A 22,724-nucleotide genomic window follows, 5' to 3' on the forward strand; every position below is an offset into this window, starting at 1 on the left:
ATAATACTAGAGGCTCAATATCAAGCTATTCTGATGCAAAGGAAAGATAAGAGAGACAGGAGTCCAATGTGGCTGCACAATCTAAAAACCAAAACGGATATGTACAGGAAATGGCTGGAGGGGCATGTCACCAAGGAAGTATACATGGGAATAGGGCAAGCGTATAGGAACAAAATCAAGGAAGCTCTTCAGTTTCTCCTCCATGTAAGACTCCTTCTGATTCTCTGAGCAAAGCACTCTCACCTTTCTCAATATTACAGCCAGGAGCTCTATCACTCCTAGCCTCAGGTTCAGAACTGATATTGAATCTGCAATATGACTCTGATCAGGAACAGGTACTGCAGCACAAAGAAAGACTGCTTGTAGGAAGGCAGTGTGATGAAGATCCTTATCAACAAATTTTTTATCACCTGGATCCAAATACAGAATTCTGTCCAGAATGCAGGTTCCACCATAGATGAGAAAGCTGTATTGCCCCTCACCAGGACATTTCGGTGAACCACAAATTTATCCAAGGAAACTTTCTCCACTTGCCAAGAGAACTTCCAGCCTCTGGAGCTGAAGACACTGGATTGGTGATCATTCCTGGTATGGTGTTAGAGGAGGAAGAACTATGTTAATCAAATGAATTCATGAGACAGATCCAGAATTGGAGGGTCAAATATCCTAGGTGATAATGATAATTTTCATTCCCTTCAGAAGATGTAGTTCTATTCTGAACTAATGGATATAATGCCTAAGATTCTGGGCATGCCATAAATAGCTGTGGAAGAGACTTTACACCCAGTGTTTGATATTTTGGATTAATTCTCCAGAAGCAGAATTATTTCACCTTTATTGGATGGACTTTCTCAACCTGCTAAATCAGCTAAACCAATGTCTGAGGAAGCTGATAACCCTCTTGGGGGTAAAGTTTTCCTGTGTTTCATATCATACACCTGTGATTTCTCTGGTGCTGGAGGCCACAGTTCAATGCTCTGAGGGAGGTATAGTGTATTAAGCTTCTTCTGATAGGGAGAGAAAGAGGATGGATGCATTAGGAAGAAAATATTTTTCATCTGCCACCTTTGGAATAAGAATCATGATATATCAGGAAGTTACGGCATTATACTAGCATCACCTATGGAATCAGTTATCACTGTTTATTAATAGTATTGTGGATGACCAGAAGAATTTTATTCCAAGTACTTTCTAATGTATAAAAAAAATGGGGATCTCCATCCAATATTGGACCAGAGGAAACTGAATTTTTCCCTAAAGAGGTTCTACTTCCTGTCTCTAGAGTCTGTAATTCCTTCTCTTATCCAACGGGACTGGGTTTGCAGCTGTTGATTTAAAAAATGTTTATTTTCACATATCCATAAGACCGTCTCACTGCAAATATCTCCATTTCGTCATAGGAAAAGATAATTTTCAATACAAGTTCTGCCCTTTTGGCCTACCTATGGCCCTAACTGTTTTTTTAAAAAATGCCTGTCAGTGGTGGTTGTTGCCCACCTACCAGAGACAGGGTATTTTCATCTCCCCTTATTTAGATGATTGGTTTATCAAAGTTCCATCAAAGAAAGTCCTCTCTATAGTCATGCCTCAGATCTGTATGCTTTTCAACAACTTAGGACTCAGAATAAACTGGAAAAAATCATTTTTAATACCCACTCAATGGATTCCTTTTACAGGAGCCATCTTGGACATAACAGCAGATGCTTAAAGAAAAAATCAGCCATAAATCTTCTACATCAATTTCCAGAACAAATTCATTCGTTTTTTGTGTGATTAATGGGTCTCATGGCTTCAGCGATGAATGTAACTCCCTATGCTCATCTACGAATGAGGTATTTGCAATATCGGATACTGAAAAAATTCAGGCCCAGCGTCAACAGTTCACATAAGATTCTGATTGTTCCAAGAAGTATATACTATCACTACTGTGGTGGACCCATTACAACTTGTAAGCCTCATGAATACATAACCCCACTAACCTAACAGTTGTTTGTGTAGGTCTTTTTATATTGCCTGAATAAGAGCCAACCAGATTAGCAGAATGACTGAAATTTAGTCCCATCAAAATCTAAGGTATGCAGTTTTGGCTCACATGGGTCACTACAGGCCCCAGGAAAAGTACAGGTAAACTGATTGATTGATTAATAAGAAATTAAGTTACTATTTTAGGCCACTTGGTTTGTCCTTGTCTACACTTGGAGTTAAACCAGGTGTTAAAACCTCTCAAACACAAGGCCTGCATGCTGCCCACTGAGTTATTTCCTGTAGCCCACCATAGCTCCCTGCTCCACCTCCGCCGCCCCCGAGCACGCCACGTTCCCCGCTCCTCCGCCTACCTCCCAGCGCTTCCCACCACCAAACAGCTGTTTGGCAGCGCTTAGAACTTTCCAGGAGGGAGGGGGAGGAGTGGGGACGTGGTGCGCTCAGGGGAAGAGGCGGGGCCGGGGTGGGGATTTGGGGAAGGGGTTGGAATAGGGGCAGGGAGGGGACAGGGCCTCATGGAGGGGGTGGAGTGGGGACAGGGCTGGGGGCAGAGGAGGGAGGGCTTTTGTATCTTTGTATGAAAAGGTGTCTGGCCAATGTACGAGTCCTCATGTGGCCCTCGTGGTGATTTGCGTTCAAGATCCCTGAGTTAAACTGTGTTCAGAACTGATTCAGCTGCACCCACTGATTCAGCTGCAACAGGTCTCTTTTAATGCAGACAACATTTTAAACAGAATTTTAAGGTATAGATTTCATAATTTTATGTATATGATTATATAATTGATCTACAGTCCTGCAGAATTTTCTTGATTTTGGAGATTCATGATGAAACTGTTTGCCACCAAGAACAACATCAAGCGTTCCAGAAGGGGCAAGAGCCTAGGCTCCTTGGCTGATGCCTGCCTTCTGCAGTGGTATCCAGCCCCCCTTTCCACCAGTTCCACTGATCCCCAAAATTAAGAGACAGCTGTGTGTGTGAGAGAGAGAGCCTTTCACCTCTGACACATGCATTGCAAGCAAAAGTTCAATTTCATACTCTTTACTTAAGAAAATCTCTCAATGATGTCATTAGATTGAAAGAAATTGGCAAATGACAGTGGAATTGGATCTGACATTAAGGCCTGGAATATAATATGTTGCAGGATAGTTTGAGGCCGTATTTTTAAGAGATGCCTCTTCAGTGTTAAGTGCATGTGACTGCAGTAACATAATGCTAAAATTGTTTTACTGTTGCTTAAGACCATGATTAGTTTTGATTTATGTCCATTTACTTTTAAATTGTTTTATAGAACATAATTTTGTTTCTAATTTTCATAGATCATAAGCACACCACAAAGACTGACCAATTCAGGGAGTGTTCTGATTGGGAGTCCATACACCCCAGCACCAGCAATGGTCACTCAGACGCACATAACAGAAGCCACTGGCTGGATTCCAGAGTAAGGATTTGTTTTGTTTAAAGAAAAGTGCTGGGCAGTGAGGCAAACCTGTTTTGATTTTTCTTCTGTATGCTCTTGCATGTGTATCTTGGCTCAAATAGCCTAGTTCCTACACAGTTCAAAGGGTGTGTGCTGTTAAGCATATTTTGTACTTTTAATGTCTATAATATGTAAGCGTGTAACTACATGTACCAGTGATTTCAGTCCGGGTTCATTTCACTACCTAATTTGTATATGAGTTTGTGGTGACGCTTATTTTCCTGTAGTAATGGAAAGGGCTGAATGTATTTGCAGAATTAAAACAAGTCCTTACTCTTCATAGATCCGTATAAATTTATGGTATCCTTACTGTAGAGGACTGTTGGTGTTTGCCAACAGTAGACGGGTGTGTCAAACATTCCTTAACAGGCATTTTTTAAAAACAGGCCATAAAAGTAGTGATAAACTCTAAATGGTGTTGATGACTGTATTTTCATATTAGTGATTTATAGTGTTGCAATCTACTGTTCTCACAGAGATCTCTGACTGAAGAGCAAGGTGCTTTGGGTTTTGAGCTTTAAAATCTTCCAGGACCCCTTTATTTTTTGATTTCGGCATTCCTGCACCTTAAGATATCATGGACAGATTTAGTACAATGTTTTTAAAGATCACTTTTCATTTTCAAGTAAGACTTTTAGGACAAGTATACCCAGTAGTCAACATATCCTTCCCTGCAAATACTACTACTCATTTAAAATACTACTCATTTATGTATCTTTTGAATGCTGTAATTGCTGAGATACCATGGTGATAGCTGACCTTATAAAAAATTAGACAGACAGAAAAGTGGCTGGACCATGCTACATCAACTATTAATATTATTACTCTCTCAGTAATATTTTGCTCTTCCATTCAGGATTCTCAGATCAATTTTCAGACACTAATTAAGTAATCCTCAGTTTTCTAACCAATGATGTGTATGTCAGTAATATCGTCCCAGTTTTAAAGATGGGGAAACAGAGGCATGGAGAGTTTAAGTGACTTGTCAAAGGGTACCCAGTAAGTCTGTGGCAGAAATGGGAATAGAATTTTCTATCCTGACTATTGGTCCTATGTTTTAGCCACAAGGCCTGTTAAGCACTTTTTGCTCTGTGGCAGAAATGACAACCTGAACAGTTGACAAGTAAACTGCATGACCAGTTAGCCAGGTGTTTTTAATCTTCTGAAAGAGCAACTGGTTCTGAATTTTTGGGGAGTAAATCCAACATATGGCCATTGTTGAACTAAGGGTAAGTCAGTAGGTTGGCCCTCTTATGTTTTTTGTCTTTTTCTATTAATGTGTATGCTATTGTGATATTTGGATTATATGGTAGCAGGGTATTCAGAGTACCCGGTAAATATCACTAGACATTCAGATTTCTGTCATACTGGTTGATATAGGAGACTCTTTTCTTTTCTACATCTAGCACTGAAGTACAGCCAGACTTCTGTGACTTGCAAACGTCTCTTGGTCTAAATGATTACTCCTAATCTGTAGATGTTCTGATCAAGATTCTAAAGTTCTGTGTCTGAATCTTACACTAGGTGTACACGTGCCTCATGCATGCAAGATCAGATTCTTTTGAATAACAGAGTCTTTCAGGACTACATGTGCACCCTGTGCCTCCTCATGCTCCTACACAAGGGATTAAAGGTAGAGTGGCTCTGACCCTCTCTCAATTCCCTCTTACCACCCATGGCAGTGAGAAGGAACTTTCCACCCGGACAACACACTACGCTTCTTAGAGACTTTAAAACCATTTATGTCATCAAATTTGTAAAGAAATATTTATCTTGACAGAGAGAGAGAGAGAGAAAAGAAAAGTTACCGGGGCTCCTCCTGTACTCCAGGATGAGGCACTTCATGCTAACCACCACACCTTGTGGCAAACTCCACATTTTAAGTGTTTAAACCCTGCCCTCCTGTGAGTGACTGATCACCAAGGATGGACACAATGCCTCTTTTGCCTAGGGGAATGCCATATCCCAGGCAGGTGCACTGTGTGCAAGTCCTTTTCCTCCAGGGACACCCAGCTCAAGCTATATCTGCTAGAGCAATTGATGACGGTAACTTTGAACCCAGAAATGAAGATCACAATTAGAGCAAGGCCAAATGAGCCAGCATTGGCCAGAGCTCCCTTGTGCACAAATCATAACCCAGGATCAAGCACTGGAGAGAAGGTAAAGAGAGCACCATGATAACTGGCACCAGTGACTTCAATACTGATTACTTCAAGATCAGTGAAGTCTTCAACTGAAGGCCTCAATAATGACTATCTTGTCATTAACTGCTCTGGCACCTGCACTGGTCTCTCTGAGACAGGCACCAAAACTGGCAACCATGCCTGTACGTAAAGACAGCACTCATTTGTAGAAACAGATGGAATCCAAAGACAGCATCAGATGTGAAGAGAGGTTTCAGAGGGATGATACAGCATCTGAGTCCTCACCCAGACCAGGAACAGCACAGGGAATGAGAGACCCACAGCTATCCATCTGGTGTACATGAAGTACATATGAGTCACAATCATTACCAGTTTTCAGAGTAGCAGCCGTGTTAGTCTGTATTCGCAAAAAGAAAAGGAGTACTTAACCACTCTATACGGCTAAATTCAGTGCCTTGCATAATCACAGGTTTCAACCACTCTATACGGCTAAATTCAGTGCCTTGCATAATCGTAAGTACTCCTTTTCTTTTTGCGAATCATTACCAGTGTAAGGTACTTCCTTTCAGGCTCTCTGTGGCACCAAGAGTTTTTACAAAGTGCCTAGAAATAGCAGTGACCCATCTCAGAAGGAAGGGCATTCCCATTTACCCTTACCTCAATGATTGGCTGACTAAGGGCAGTTCCTAAAAAGAGATGGTGGCAAGCTTAGAATACATGCTGTCCCTGTTCACTGAGTTAAGCTGCCTACTACACAAAATTCTCTTTTAACTCATCACATATGATAAAGTTCATACGAGCCTTGACTCCTAGATCTGTGAAAGCATACCTTTTTGAAGACAAATTCCTGTTACAATAGCTATCACTCAGAACACGGGTTCCACATCAGTGTCCTGGAGCTCGGCACCTCGGGCTAGCCTGCCTGGCCTTCCTATCTGTTTTTCAGAATTCTACAGTGAAGATCCAAACGGACAACACATCTATAATGCACTTCATCAACAAGCAAGGAGGCGCATGCTTGTCTCCTCTCTGTCTGGAGTCCATCAAGCCCTGGACAGGGTGCCACCAACACAGGATAACCCTGATGACTCTTCATTTATGGAAGTTAACTATGACGTAGCAGCTTTCCTGAGCAGACAATCTCTGTCCAATCAAAAATGGTTCCTGTGCAAATTAATCATAAATGGGGGGTTCTCATGATAAAACTATTTGCCACCAAGGACAAGATCAAGAGGGGGCAAGAACTGAGGCTCTTTGGCTGATGCCTGTCTTCTGTAGTGGTATTCAGCCCCCTTTCCACCAGTTCAACTGATCCCCAAAGTGATTTCCAAAATCAAGAGACAGCTGTAATCATTCGTATAGCTTCATACTGACCAAGGCAGTTTTGGCTGGCAAACCTTCTGTAGCGGTCCATTTAGCTTCTGATTCCAGAGCCTGCCTTACTATGTTGACAGAACCAAATCGTTCAGGTTGTTTCCCTGTTTATTTCTGGCTGTTGTGGCCACTCCAAAGTCGGGGCCATATCATCACAAAGGATATCTGGGTGGATAATATGCTGTATCTCATTGCATTACCAGTTGGCTGGTGTCCCTTTCCCACTGAACATCGATAATCATTCCACCAAGGCTCAAGCAGCATCCTCTGCCTGCTTCAAGAATGTTCCAGTTTTCAAGATCTGCAAGGTAGCAACATGGGGTAATCCACTCAATCTTGACCAGCATTATGCATTGGATTTAGCTGCCAGAGCAGATGCCAAATTTGGGGGAAGCAGTGCTTCAATCCCTGACTGATGCAGCTGCTACACATAGCACCATCCAGCAGGGGTACCGCTTGCCAGTCATTTAGAGTGTGGGATCCACACTAGACACGTATTCAAAGAAGGGAGAAGGGTTACTTAGCCTGCAGTAACTATGGTTCTTCAAGTTAATGTGGTCCATGTGGGTCCCACAAACCACCCTCATCCCTACTTTCAGAGTCCTCTGCTACCACAGTGTTCAAATTGCGAAGGAACTGAGTAAGGGTCACAACAACCCCACCATTTATCCTCAATCACAAGAAGGCACCTGGTGCATGCACAACCCCACTAGATTCTACTGTTACATAAATCCATTTGTGCATGCATGCGCACCTATAGTAGAATACATACTGATTGAGTATACATACAGTTAGTATAGGGTAAGTATCTATTCTTTCTTAAATTGTAGGACCTTGTTATATAACAAAAATATAAATTGGATGATATGTGAATACATTATCAATCATGAAATCTTAATACTTAATATTTTTTTCATCTTTTCATCTGTAGATCTCAAAGTACTTTATAAAGGGAACCATCATCATCTCCTTAAGATGGAAAAAACCAAGGCACAGAATTTAAGACTGGGATTTTCAAAGGAGCCTAAGGGACTTAGCAACTCAAATCCATTGAATTTCAATGGGATTTGGCTGTCCAGCTCCCTTAGGCACATTGAATAATGCCAGCCCAAGTAACTTGCCTGAGGTCATGCAGCAAATCAGTGGCAAACCTGGGAATAGAACCTATGTTTCCTCACTCCCACTATGATATTCTGTTCTCTGTACCATGCTGGGTCCAAAATTTTAACCATTTCTCACTTAAATTCTGTCAGGTGATATTTGCATTATTTTTTCTCTCATTATACCTTGCATAGTACATTTAGCTGTACTTAAAAATGAATGATTTTTTAAATGCTCAAGTACAAGGCTGTTGATATTCCTATATGTAAAATGTATATTAAAAGAAAGATGTTACATTTAAAAAAAAATGTTTTCTTCTCCCTAGGGACAGAAAACGGGCTCGGGAATTTATAGAATCAGATTTTTCAGAAAGGTGAGTATTGCTGAATGTGTGTTCTGTGTCTATATTTATAACTAGATTGGCTTTCAGTTCCAATTTGAGAGGGAGAGATGACAAGTTCCCACTTACAATGGTTTTCCATTACTCTTACTCCTTAGCTAAACTACTTTAGTTAGAATAGTATGTCTGCAGTAATCATAGAGACAAAAAAGAGAACCGTTAAAAATAAATGAAACTCTTTCCCAGAAGTGGAATGGTTCTGGTTTTCTATGTAACAAACACATGAAGTGAGCTGTAGCTCACGAAAGCTTATGCTCAAATAAATTTGTTAGTCTCTAAGGTGCCACAAGTACTCCTTTTCTTTTTGCGAATACAGACTAACACGGCTGCTACTCTGAAACAGGTGTTAAATTATGTTTCTTCTTCAAGTACTGTCCATATGGGTGCCCCACTCTAGCTGTATTCATGTCCTTGCAGCTCAGATCAGAGATTTTAGGTATCAGTGTCCGTTCGGCCCACACATGCACTCTTCCCATCTTGTGCTCTGCCTCAGTGCAGGCGAGCCACCCTGAGTTCCTTCTCAAAGGCCTGAGACAGAGCCTTATCAGAGTCCGATTTCAGAGTTGATTATCTATATCTTACTTTTGTTTTGCAGTTAATAGTGTAGTTCCTAGAGTTTTCATTAGTGTTAATACTCCCCTTCTTTTCTTTTTTTTTCTTCTCCTCTTTGTTTTGTTATTAGAATATCTAACTCCCTGTCCTTAGTTATTTCTTCTTTGTCTCTTCTCTCTTGGAAAGTGAACCCTGGAACAGGTAGCCCATCTTCCCCATGTTTAAATGTTCTCTCTCCTGTCGAGAAGCCATTCCAATCAGTGATGAACATTCCTGCTGCATTCGCTACCTGGGAGAGTCACACGTGCCTCAAAAGTGCACTTTTTGTGTGAAACTAAAATGAAGGGCTAGGAAGAACTGTGAACTAAAATTGAGATGCCTCATGATGGAAAGTTCACTCAGACCAATCTCTGACCCCAGCCCTGGGACCTCTCCTGTACAGTGGTCTTTGATTAAGTCAGTTCTATCAGTGTCCTCGGCTAACAGTCTCTGGTGACTTCAAAGAGGAAATCTTTGGATTCCTCTCAAAGAAGTGGTCTAAAGTCCCCTGAGAAAAGAGAGAGAGATCCCAGACCAGGTCAACCACTTCAGTACCAACCAACCTATGACTGGGTACTCACGAGACTGCAGGATCCTCAGGTACCGTACCACCAATAAGTCTAAAGACTCTAAAGGCACAGATTCGGGAAGATCGGTATGATTGAGGAAAGGAGTGGTAGAGAGCAATATAGCTCCTCCAAAGCAGCACCATGGAGTCCTCTCGGGCCTCTGTACCAAGTACTTCGGCTCCACACAGGACTATACTGGCCATTCATTGGAGTGCAGAAGACTCCTGGTACCATAGGCTCTCTCTACATCAGCCTCCGCTGCTCAGCTTACCTCACTGCTACTCAAGTACTGCACAAATTTCATTTCTCTGAAGACTTACTAATCTCAGAGATGCCTGACTCACCTCTACTCGTCACTGACATGATCTCAATACTAGCCATATCTCAGTCCCCTGACTTACATGCAGTACTGAGGCAGTCTCCCCCAGCATCCATGACTGCTTCACCTCTGTCAAGCGATGATGAAGAGGATGATGATGATTTTTATTCAGTGTCTGTGGAAGGCTCCCCATTACAATACCAAGAAGCGAGCCACCCAGAAATCACTACAACCCCAGTTTACTGCCGTGGGAGGCACGGCTCACCCAGTTGGTATGGACACCCTTGGGTGTCCCCATCCATGCGCTTAGCACCACCTCACTGGCCCTTCTGGGACCCACAGGCAGCCTATAAACACCAATTCTCAAGGGCATCTAGTGTCACCCAAAGGGATAGAAGAAGACAATCTCCTTCAGCTTCTCTATCCAGACCTCTGATCCTCAAGAGGAGATCTTTGAGGAACAGGAAGTGAGACTAGACGAGGTTACTCCTGTGACCAACATCTCTTTGTCCTCTCCTGATGAAGATGTCATGCCTTCCCCACCAACCCTGCCAGATGACTTCAAATAGTTACAAGATCTCATTAAGAGAGTAGCGAACTCAGTACAAATTTCGCCTGAAGAAGTCACAACATAAGCTGCTGGACATCCTACATACTTCTTCATCAGGTCGCATTGCGCTCCCTGTCAATGAGGCCTTGCTCAACCCATTGAAAACTATATGGCAGACAGCAGCCAAAATACGTCCCACATACAAAGGAGCAGACAAAAAATATTATGTTCCCTCTAAGGGCATGGACTTTTTATTTTTCGCCCATCCCTGAATTCCTTTGTTGATGCTGTACATGAACATGGCAGACAGCAGCACGCTAAATTGGCACCTGACAACAAGGACTGGAAATGATTGGATTTATTTGGAAGGAAATCATATTAATCAGTTACCCCACAATTTAGGATTGCTAATTACCAAGCCCTTATGGCAAAATACAATCATGTCAACTACTCTAAGTTAACAGCTTCATTGAACATCTCCCAACTGATCAAAGAGAACAGTTTTAGGCAATCATTGCTGAGGGTCAGCTACTTGCAAGGACATAGTTGCAGGCCTCTCTGGACATTGCTGGTACGGCTGCTCATTCCATCTCAACCGCAGTGGTCATGCAGAAAGCTTAATGATTTCACCTTTCCGGCTTTCCAAAGGAGGTACAATCCACTATGGAAGACTTTCCATTTGAAGGTCCAAGTTATTTGGAGAAAGAACAGAATAATCCCACCAAACATTAAAAGACTCCAGAGCCATGTTGCATTCCTGGGGAATTTACACACCTACAAAAAAAAAAAAGGAGATGACTACATCACAGTTGGCAGGCACAGAGATCCCAGCTGGCTCAGTTTCCTCCTCTCCAGAAACATTATGAACTCCAACGGAAAAGATGATGATAAAAGCGAAGATCACTACCCCAATCTTCAGCATCACAACCATCTAACATCTAAAAATCAATTTTGATGTACTGATCGAGGCCCCAAGTTTATCCCACACAAGCTTTTTTTAGCTGCAACAACCCAAACATCTCCACCTCTTTGGCGAACACCTTACTCTTTTTTTGTCAAAACTGGGAACGTATAATCACAGAGAAGCATGTATTGGAGATCATCTCCACGAGATAGTCAATCTACTTTACTCACCCCCCCCCATCCCTCTTCAGGGATCCTTTTCATGAGCACCTTTTATGTCAGGAAACAAACTGTCTTCTGAACCTAGGTGCTATAGAACCAGTTCCCAGTCAACACTGAGGGAAAGTTTTTTATTCCAAATACTTCCCGATACCTAAAAAGAACAGCAGTTGGAGACCTGTTCTGGATCTAAGGTCACTCAAGAGATTTGTAAAGATACAACACTTCAAGATGGTTACTTTGGCAGCAGTAGTCCCATCTCTGGACGAAGGGGAGTAGTTCCCTGCCCTCGACCTACAAGATGCTTACTTTCATATCACAATCCAGTCATCACACAGGAAGTTTCTAGGAGTCTCTCTGGATCAAGACTATTTTCAATACAAAGTGCTCTCATAACAGCCTGTCATCGAGAACACTTTGGGTGCAGAAGGTCCTTTCTGTCGTAGCAGCATACCTTCACAAACTAGGAATTACGATATTCTCATATCTAGATGATTGGCTGCTCAAAGTACGTTCCTTTGACAACACAGAGAGAGTCACACAAAAGACTATGAATCTATTCCTACAGCTGGGACTACAACTAAATGTCCAAAAATCCACTTTAACCCCAGTACAACATCTGGAATTCATAGGGGCCTACCTAGATGCAGTAGAAGCAAAAGATCCTGCCCAAAGTAAGAAAAGAAAGGGCCAGAGTTATTCTTAGAGTTCCAACATGGCCAAAACAGACATGTTTCCATACCTTACTCAAATGGCAATTTGCCTGCCAAACCCTCTCCAGCCCATTTTTCACTTCCTCTCAGAGGATGTGGGACTGATCTTTTACCCCAATCTTCAGGGTCTCCACCTCAATGGCTCCTCAGTGTTCCAAAGTTTAGAAATGAACTGCTCTGAGGATGTAAAGGAGGTGATGTTACATAGCAGAAAACTAACTACTCATCACACATACATTCAAAAGTGGAAGAGATTCCAACTCTGGTGTGACTCAAAACACGTTACCTCTACATCCTCTCCACTACCACTTGTGCTAGCCTACATCCTAGATTTTGGGACCTAGAACTAAAAAAGTCAGGATTATCTCTAAACTACATAAGTACATCTCACAGCCGTCACTGCCTTCCATCATAAGATAAGACAGTTATTCTCTGTTCGTTTATCCTACAACAGAAAGGTATCTCAAGGATATGGGTAACCTCTTCCCACAAATCAGATGTCCTACACCAGCATGGGATCTCAACATTGTCCTCAAGTGCCTTACAAGGTCTCCCTTTGAACCTATGGCCGCTTGCTCTCTTCTACATCTCACTAGGAAAACCGTTCTTAATCGCCATCATGTCTGCTCAGACAGTGGGAGAGATAGGGGCACTAATGGCATACCCCCACTCCCCCATTTTCAAAGACAAGGTTGCATTAAGACCACACCCTAAATTCCTACCAAATATACTGTCGGACTTCCACATAAATCAGCATATTCACCTCCCAGCCTTCTTTCCCAAACCACACCAGGACAAAAGGGAGGCAACATTACACAAATTTGATGTCAGGAGATCATTAGCCTTCTATTTGGATAGGACGAAACCTCTCAAAAAATCTCCCAGACTATTTCTCTCCATTGCAGACAGATCTAAGGGATCCCCAATCTCTAAACAAAGACTCTCTAGATGGATATTGGACTGCATTACCTATTGCCATCGCTCTCATGACCTTCAACCTCCTTCTGGAGTTTGAACTCATTCCACAAGATATCTGTTCACTTCGATAGCCTTCCTTAAGAACATTCTGATCACAGAAATATGCAGAGCAGTGACTTGGACATCTGCTTATATATTTGCTTAACATTATACAGTCATGAGTCAGCATCTGATGCCATATTTGGCTCTACTGTAGTATCTTCAATATTAGATTTGACTCCGAAGCCCCACCCCTCCATTAGGCACACTGCTGTAGACTCACCATAGGTACACTACTCAAAGAAGAAGAAGAAAGGGTTACTCACCTTGTGCAGTAACTGTGGTTCTTCAAGATATATGTCCCTGTGCATGCTCCACTATTTGCCCTTCTCCCTCTGCTTTGGCTTTCTTATCAACGAGCTCTGTGATAGAGGAGGAACTGATGGTAGTTCACCCAAACAATGTTATATAACATTGAGGCAGAGCATGAGGGCTCCGGCTGGGGGGGTGTGGGCTATGGGGTGGGGCTGGGGATGAAAGGTTTGAGGTGCAGGAGGATGCTCTGGGCTGTGACCGAGGGGTTCGGAGAGTGGGATCAAGGCTGGGGTGGGGTTTGGGGCACGGGGGGGGTCGTGAAGGCTCTGGCTGGGGGTGCAGGTTCTGGGCTGGGGATGAGGTCTTGGGGTACAAGAGGGGGCTTTGGGCTGGGATCAAGGAGTTCGGAGGGCGGGAGGGGGATCAGGGCTGGTGGGGAAGGGGGTGCAGGCTCCGGGCAGTGCTTACCACAAGCAGCTCCTGGAAGCATGTCCCCCCGCTCCGGCTCCGAGGTGCAACCAGGCGGGAACCATGGCAAATGGGAGCTGCGGGAGGTGGTACTGTGGACTGGGCAGCACACAGAGCTGCCTGGCCATGCCTCCATGTACTACATAAGAGCTGGAGAAGGGTTATGCCGGCTGCTTCCTGGGAGCTGCATGTAGCAGGATAAGCCCCCGACCCCACTCCCCGGCTGGAGCGCCGGAACAGGGCAAACCCCCTACCCCGCTCCCTGGTAGGAGCTGAGGGCCAGACTAAATGGTCTGACAGGCTGGATGTGGCCTGCGGGCTGTAGTTTGCCCACCCCTGTTCTATTTTTACTATTTTAGACAACTGTTGATTGATACCCTCCAATAATTTCACATGGTTCTCCTTAGGGTTTATTCTGACATTATACTTCTTAGTAGCTGCATATTTTGTGGAGCCATTGCTAGTTTCTCATATATTATGGTGATTTGTGAGATTCTAGTATGGTATTCTTCCCAAACTGCTTGGGCAAGCCCTTGATTCCCCCTAGTTTCAATTTTATATAAAACACACTTCTATAAAGCCAATAGAAAATGTTTCCACAATTTAAAAAAATCCAGTGAAAACACTTCTTTAAAAAAAACAAACTCTCTCCAAATAAACACTCCCCTGCAGTGTTTGAATCCCAGACATTATACCACTAAAACCTGGAAGTGAAACAGGCCTCATAGAGATTATCATTGTCCAATCTATAAGAAATGCAAAGAGTAAACTAAGAACATAACGAGCAACAAATAAATCAGATATTTTTAAAATTTTTATTTCTAATAATCTAAAAAGTTAGTTAATACAGATCAAAAAGTGTTTGTTTGCAAAACGTTTAAATTGAAAGCATCCTTTTAACAGTGGAAAAAATTGTCCATTGAACATATATCTTGAAATACATAGTTTATGGATGATAAATGCAACTTATCTTGTTTACATTGGGTTCATTACCATAACATAAAATCTTGATCTTTTGTTGGGAGAGGGAAGGGGATAGAAACAGTTTAATTTGTATGTTATTATTCAAATAGAATTCTCTGGGGCATTAGAATCTCACATGCAGCAGATATATGAACCCTGGATGGACATCAATAGCCAGTAGTTCCCCAGTATTGAATCCACTGCTGGCAGTAATCAGAGTTAAACTCACTGGCATCAAAGCACTGACAGATCTCTGATTAAACTGAATATGTGCTTTATTGTGAAATACTGATTGCTGAGCCTTTTTGTTTTAAAGGTATAATGATTAATTATGTCAGTTTTTAAGCACAATAAAACATAAGTTTCTCTCCTTACTGGCTTCTAGGCACATTAGGACTTGATGAGTGAGCACCAAGTAATGCTCTCTTTTGTTCATGCTATTTCTTAGACAAAATGTTGTGAAACTGTTTGGAGACCAAGAAGAATTACAAATAAATCTTTTTGCAACTAAGTGTCCTGATATGTCAAAATATTAACATTATATAGTAGTCACTGGGATCTAGATGGAAGTCTTGTAAAAAGTCGTTTCTCTAGAAAGTTAACATTTTAGTGCAAGAATGAAGTGCTTTATTTCTATGACCTACTTTTTGCTTTTATCAAGAACCTGCTGCTGCTGCTTTTTGTTGTTGTTGCTGCAAATACAGTCATACGTTGGTTTTTGCAGCCCCTGGCCGGCAGAAAGTTATTAGGTTTCTTGTGGAGCATGCACAAGAGTTGCAACTATTACACCCTTTAAAAAAGTGAGCATATGCTTTCCCCTGTACTGGCCCTGTGTTTCCTGATAAAGCATAAATTGCCCTCTATGCTCAGCCATTCTTCTTTGGTATAATCCCAACCCCCTTTTCACCTTGCTCTCAAGGGGTGTAATCACCATGAATCTGTCTGCACCCTGCAACGATATGTATGGGAGGAAAAATTGCTATTGGTGCAATCAATCACAAACAAGAGAGCAGCTAAAAACTGGCCTATAATATAAAACAAAAATGCTATTTACCCTGTTAAACAACAACAATCTTTTTCCCATTTAAGAAATTCATAATAAGGGGATTTTGCAGGAGTGCAGGATCAGACCCAACAATTGCATTATATCACAGGTCTGAAGAGCTCTAAAAATTTAATTGTTTTTAACATTGGTTTCCATTTAGTCCTGTATAGGAAGTTTGCTGTTCCTCAGATACCCTGCATGTTTGAACAAAAGAAAAAAACTATTGTACCACTTGGAAACTTTAATTAATTCTTTACTGAGATAATGCTTTCAATAAATACAAGGCATGGAGTTTCCATTACAGTTAGACCAGTAAAAGCTAGGTCTGCCAGTAAAATCTTCTTACTAATGACTAATCTTTTACTGATGTTAATTTAGAAGGAATCTGTAGACAAATTATTTTGCAATAGAGCAAGTTTCCTTCTCCGGTTGCCACTCCTACTATTCTAGTAACTTTGATGTTCTGGGGGTGGAGGGGAGATTATGTTGACCTTTTGCAAAAATTCATATTAAAACTGTTTCCTAGTAGACCCATATCTTTTGAAATCACATTCTGTGGGCCAATCAGATCAATCTTGTAAACTGCACATAGGGCCTAAACCAACATTCATTGAAGTAAATGATAAATCTTCTATTAACTTATTTGGATGCTAGATTGGGCCCAAAACTTGCTTATTCTTGGTGACATTTTACTGCCTGCATCCATTTACTTGTTTAGCTGGCAAGGAATTTGTAACTAATTTTTGTTGATAGCTGAATGCTTTAGTCTGGCACCTAGCAACTGTTTACGATGGGTTATCTCTGATTTAGTCAGCTCAGTCAAATGTGAAACTTATTCTGAAGATTTAAAATGGAAAATCTATGTACTGTGTCAGAAATCTATACTCTTTTTAACTAATACTTTCTCACTGTCAAGTGTTTATTAGTAGTGTTAGATATTGCCTTTGGAGAACAAAACACTATCCCATGTTAATATAATAAAGGCTGTAGCAGAAAGGGCTTCTCAATGGTAAAAGTGGGGCTGGGCCTAGAAGTGGCCCTATGCTCTCAACACACACACAAAATGACTATTTTCACAACTTTTGGTGGGCTTATTTGATGCTCATTGTCCACATGAGAACTGTGGGATTTGCTCTGAAGAGGTTTAATATGTGTTATTTGGTTCATATTTTGACCTAATTCTGGGTTTCCTGTATACCCAGAATTCCTCTTAATTTCAGTGCTACTTTGAGTGTAAGGGACCTGAAATCCTTGAAGGTTATCACATCCCTCTTTACATCATCATTTATCTTTTCACAGTTCAAAATTATAAAAATGCCTTTCCTGGCTATTGTAACCTTCATAAAAATGTGATGCCTAATGTCGGACACCAGCCATCTCACTGTGCAAAGCCTGTTAACAAGCTTGACATTTTGCTTCCTAACCAGAAGAACTTACAAAAAGTCATTATCTCGAAATGACTTATTTTCCTTCCATAGTAAAAGAAGCAAAAAAGGAGATAAAAATGGAAAGGGTCTGAGGCATTTTTCAATGAAAGTATGTGAAAAAGTCCAGCGCAAAGGAACAACGTCCTACAATGAAGTAGCTGATGAACTGGTATCAGAATTCACAAATTCTAATAGCCACTTGGCTACAGATTCGGTAAGTAGATGTGATGTTAATTTTTTTATTTTACAGCTATTCTGTCATATCCTGTCACAATTCTCTTACAATTCTACGCTTGTTTCAGCCTTGACTTGTCATGTTCCACTGTCTCTTTCAAACAGATGTGTCTCAGGGCTATAGATCTAGGCCTAGACCATTCCCAAAAATATCAACATGCAGTATATAAAATAGGTTCCATTTTAAATATAGAATTAATGCCACTGAATACCCTTTAAAATACAACAAAATACACAGACAACAAGCTGCCTTAATACTGGCTTTTAAAATACTCTATTCACACTCCACCCCAAGTAACTGAGAGTCTGAGGTGGAGTACACCTGTCTCAAATGAACCTGAAATGGAGGACACCTGTCTCAAATGCACAATTTGTAATAACTAGACTGACCAAGTCTTAATTATTTGTACACAAAACTGCACAAGTTATTACATCAGATTAATCATTTTTATCATGATGGAAACACAATTAGAAAAATCAATTTCTGTAGAAGTAATGGTGTATAGGATATAATCATATTTTGATTGAGGTTGTTATTAATATATAGGAGTTTAAGCAATTCAGGCAGTAAATTAATTGCCAGGATAAAAACATAATTTGGGATTATTTTATTTTCTGGTTAACAGAGAATAATAATTAGTTTGGCAGGGCTAGAGGAGATCCTTTGTGAGGATTTGAAATATTAATTTTAGCCTATACATATGAAGAGAGAAAAGCAACCTAACCTAAACAAAAATGTTGTGAATTCTCTTAACTCAGCAGTTTGAAAGTCCAAATGGTAAAAAACACTCTTCTCCATAAACACGTTGTGATACATATTTAAAAATTGGTTTCATTACAACAGATTTCTTAAAGGCAGTTATTTGTTTTAAAAATGTGTATAGCTGTAATTGTAAGGATACTCATCCAGCTAATAGTTTGAAATCTTTTACAATGCTGATACATTCTCCTTTTGTTTCAAAAGTACTCTACTTTATGCACTTACGATGCTTTGAGAACAATCTGCTTCTGTTTTAAGTGATATTTGTTTTAAGTGATTTTTTTTAATGATGTTTTCTATGATATTGGCTCAAGCATGTAAGGGGAACAAGATTAAGCCTAAAAATATTTTTTTAATATGCAACATCATGAAGCAGACCGTGTATATTCTATTATATTAAGTTTTACCTCACTGTTTCTGAGTGATCTCCCAGCTTTCATTCAAACACCTTAGTGTTTTATTCAAAGCAATAGCATAAATTAAAGCACGTTTTAGTGCCATATTGACTTCAATTGCCATTTACTTTTATTCATATATTGTCTTCCTTATTACTTGCAAACCTATAAAGGGAAATTTCAAGCGTCATCTTGACTTTTAGCTTTTGCAGTAGTCTTGACCTAATTAATACTGCAGTGCTTTTTTTTTTTTTAGCAGGCTTATGATCAGAAGAATATTAGGCGGAGAGTTTATGATGCCCTCAATGTGCTGATGGCAATGAACATCATTTCAAAAGAGAAAAAGGAAATCAAATGGATTGGCCTTCCTACAAACTCAGCTCAAGAATGTCAAAACCTAGAGGTAAGTGGAGGGGAGGGGAAATCCCTTCAGTTGCAGATGATGTCCTGTGGTAATGGAGAAGTGTCACTTTGGAAAGAGTGTGTATGTTTATATTTGCATAATAAATGTTTTAAAATATGAACTTTAAAAAAAATCTGATTGCTGCTTATTAGGTAAATAAAAGCAACATTTGATATTTAAATCAGGGCCGGCTCTAGTTTTTTGCTGTCCCAAGCAAAAAATTTCCCGCCCCAAGCTCCGAGAGCACAACTGCCCAAGCAAAAAATAAAAATAAAAAAGGAGGGTGGGGGTGGCCGGAATGCCACCCCTGGAATTATGTCGCCCCATGCACGTGCTTGCTTTGCTGTTGCCTAGAGCCAGTCCTGATTTAAATCCTCAGTGAAATGTTTCTGTGTATAGTCTAAATATAACTACAATATACTTTATACCAATCCAAAAATCCTATTTGCCTGACAAAAATAAATATCAGTGAAGTCATCCAGGGTGTAAAAGGGTATTCACCCCTTGAGTATCTCCAAGCAATAGGTGCAATTGCAATTGCAATCCTTTTCCTGTTCCTGGCACCCTCTACAGGACATCTGTCTGCCTCTGCCAGTCTTCTGGCTGTGTCACACAGTCAACAATTAACCCTTTCCAGGATAGCAAAGAGTCCAACAAATAAGCAGTGTATCTGCCCTCACCAGGGTCTTCAGCTTTGGCTCTTGGACCTTTAAATTCAGCCCTTCACTTGGGCTTCCAAACAAGCCCTCTCCCCTTCTTTGGTCTTAGGTTGCGCTTGTCCTCCCTTTCTCATAGTTTACACGACTTTGCCAGTGAGGGAACCAGGGCCCACCCATTACTCTGGGTTCCAAGCAGGCACCGCTGTGAACAGCAACCATTGTAGTACTCAAATTTTTGGTGCTACTTACTTAGGCTTCCTCCCACCTGGCTCATCTTATCTTAACCCTTAGCTCAAGGACAAAGTTCTCAAGTCCCTCTCTCCCTGCAAACCCGGATATGCAAATGTGGCAGAGATAAACCCTGGATAATCCACAGGCTCCTTTGGGCAGAGAGGGATATCCATCCCTGCTCTTCTGGGCCCAGCAAGAGGCCGCCCTAGGGCACTACAGCTCCTTTTATCTGAGCCTGCTGGGCTCAGATAACTGTTGCTAGTCCTTCTAGCTCTTGGAGGGCCAGGTCTCTCTAGTCTCCAAGATGGCTGCTCCAGACAGGACTTTCTAGGCAGGCCTAGAGAACTCAGCGTCACTGCTCCATTCCTCCTACATCATTGCTTCCTGACACGGAGTGTAGTAGGACTGTGGGGCCTCCTGTAGGGAGCTGCAAAGGCCAGATACACCCATCACACAGGGCATTAGGCTCTAGGATAATAGCAGTCTGAATCAGTCATAAGTGTAATATGGGCAATTTGTGTCAATGCTTTGGTTACTGACTCCAGAAAAATGGCATTGTTTGAAAGCAGTGCTCTGATGTCTTCCATGGATCAATGAGGAGACGCTCGCTGCAACTGGAGCTAAGAAAAGAATTGAGGCTACAATTTGAGACTTCAAAGACACGTTTGTCAAGAGTAAAAGGAAAGGCTGGATGGGTTTCACATCAGAACTTCATCAAGTCATTGTGTAAGAAAGATACAGAATGCTGGATGTAGACTCAGGCAGGTAATTTAGAACACACTGCCACCAGGCACAATTTCCACATCTTCTATTCAACTTTGCAATGTTTGCAGGGGAAGGTGGCATCAGCTTGCCTAGTAAAGAATTGGGATGACAGCATCAGCCAGAGTCTGAAGATCAGTTATATCAATGGGAAGATCATTTCACAATGCTCGTCAATTGTCTGCTGCCTGCTGTCCCTCTTCCATTTGAAGATGAGCAGGAAGTTCCAATAGAGCTACCGTCCTTCATCCAAGAAGAGATTGAAATCACAGTCCATAAGTTGAAGTCTGAGAACGCACCAGGGGTTTGTAACATCATTGTACAGGCTCTTCCAGGTCATCTGGAACTCTGCTATCATACCTGATGAATGGAAGAAGGGTGTTATTCTGCTTTGTTCAAAAAGGGCAATGAAGCTGAATGTAGCAACTAAAGAAGTATTAAGCTGTTGGTCTCAGGGAAAGTCTTTGCTTCTGTGTTAATATCTCAAATCAATGATGCACTTCATGGCATAGGCTGGGATACTGAGTGTGGGTTTAGATCTGGTCATTCCATTATTGACCAGATATTTAACTTTAAAAGGCCTTTTAAGAAAATGGCTGAATATGATAAACTGTGCACAGCACTTTTGCATTGACTTCCATTAGGCCATTCACTCAGTGCTTTGAGCAAGTTTGTGGAACCTGATGAGGCAACTAAACATCTCTGGGAAGACTGGTCATTGGTAGAAAAACTCTATAATGGAACAGGAGCTGTGTTCAAATCAATGGCAAGTATGCAGCATGGTTTTCTATCTCCATGGGAGTTCGGCAAAGCTGAGTTCTGTCATCATCCGTTATTCAATGTTGGCATTGATTGGTTGATGAATAAAGCTTGAGGAGGCAGCTATCGGTGGTGTTGAGCTGAACATTATTCTATTTTGAGATCTCAAATACGCTAGTGATATTCTCTTGTTGGCTCAGTTTGGTGAATCACTGCAGCTCATGGCCAGTCTGGTCGAGTAAGAAGTAGTGTGCACTGGTCTGGTTATTAATCCAGATGAAACTAGTGCATGACCATTACCACCAAGCAGCCTCCAGTACCAGATTACAGTCAACACAGTATAAACCTGTCCAGATAAGATATCAGCTGTCAAATATTTGGGCAGCATCATAGACCATGATGAAGGATGATCAAAAGATGTGAATGCTTAAATAAACAGCAGCATCTGCTACCATGTTTTCGGCCCTTCTGTGGCCTCAGGGGACATCATGACTTGAAGCATGCTATGAAGCTGCAGATCTATAGAATCATGCTTATTCCTGTTGTACAGAAGTGAAACATAGGGGCTGAAGAACTCTGAATTGACATTCTTTATGCTTGTCATCTCCGTCAGCTTCTCCATATCAAGTAGCAGGACAAGATCAAAAATTAGAATATTCAAAGCCAAACCCAGCAACCATCTCCACCACTGATTCAGTTTCAGCAGCTTTCTTGGTATGGACATATTATTACAAGGCAAGACCAAGAAATTCCAAAGTCTATGTATCACGGAATGCCGCTGTACAGCGGGTTATCATGTGGGTGCCATAAACTTTGGTGGCCCAATAAGATTGCCAGTAGCCATAAACTGAACATACAGCTAAAACAATTCAAGCAATTTGCCAGAACTCAAGCCAGGTGGTGCTTGATTTGCAAACGAGGCCAAGTCCCTTTGGTATTTGCCACAATGATGATGATTTGTTTAGAATAGGGGTCTCAAACTCAATTTACCTTAGGGCCAGT

General features: G+C 41.4%; 1 protein-coding gene and 1 long non-coding RNA gene across 21 annotated transcripts in view; one reads left to right on the top strand and one right to left on the bottom strand.

The window, feature by feature from the left end:
* TFDP2 (transcription factor Dp-2) overlaps nt 1–22,724 on the top strand; it is a 168,478-nt gene that overhangs the window by 114,566 nt on the left and 31,188 nt on the right. For 12 of the 20 annotated variants that reach the window (XM_043492896.1, XM_043492897.1, XM_043492893.1 and 9 more), the window contains 4 exons: nt 3,301–3,422; nt 8,406–8,453; nt 17,571–17,733; nt 19,165–19,311. In XM_043492896.1, coding sequence (XP_043348831.1) covers nt 3,301–3,422; nt 8,406–8,453; nt 17,571–17,733; nt 19,165–19,311 — 480 coding nt within the window. The remainder of the gene's footprint in view (nt 1–3,300; nt 3,423–8,405; nt 8,454–17,570; nt 17,734–19,164; nt 19,312–22,724) is intronic. The other 8 variants (XM_043492899.1, XM_043492890.1, XM_038415388.2 and 5 more) reach the window with 2 other exon arrangements.
* LOC122455922 lies at nt 10,850–13,896 on the bottom strand. Its single transcript, XR_006274442.1, has 3 exons — nt 13,628–13,896; nt 12,374–12,521; nt 10,850–11,283 (listed from the first exon to the last, which is right to left on the bottom strand). It is a non-coding gene; the product is annotated as an uncharacterized LOC122455922 (long non-coding RNA).

The sequence above is a fragment of the Dermochelys coriacea genome, chromosome 9 (assembly GCF_009764565.3).
Source record: "Dermochelys coriacea isolate rDerCor1 chromosome 9, rDerCor1.pri.v4, whole genome shotgun sequence".
In the NCBI taxonomy this organism is placed as follows: Eukaryota; Metazoa; Chordata; order Testudines; family Dermochelyidae; genus Dermochelys; species Dermochelys coriacea.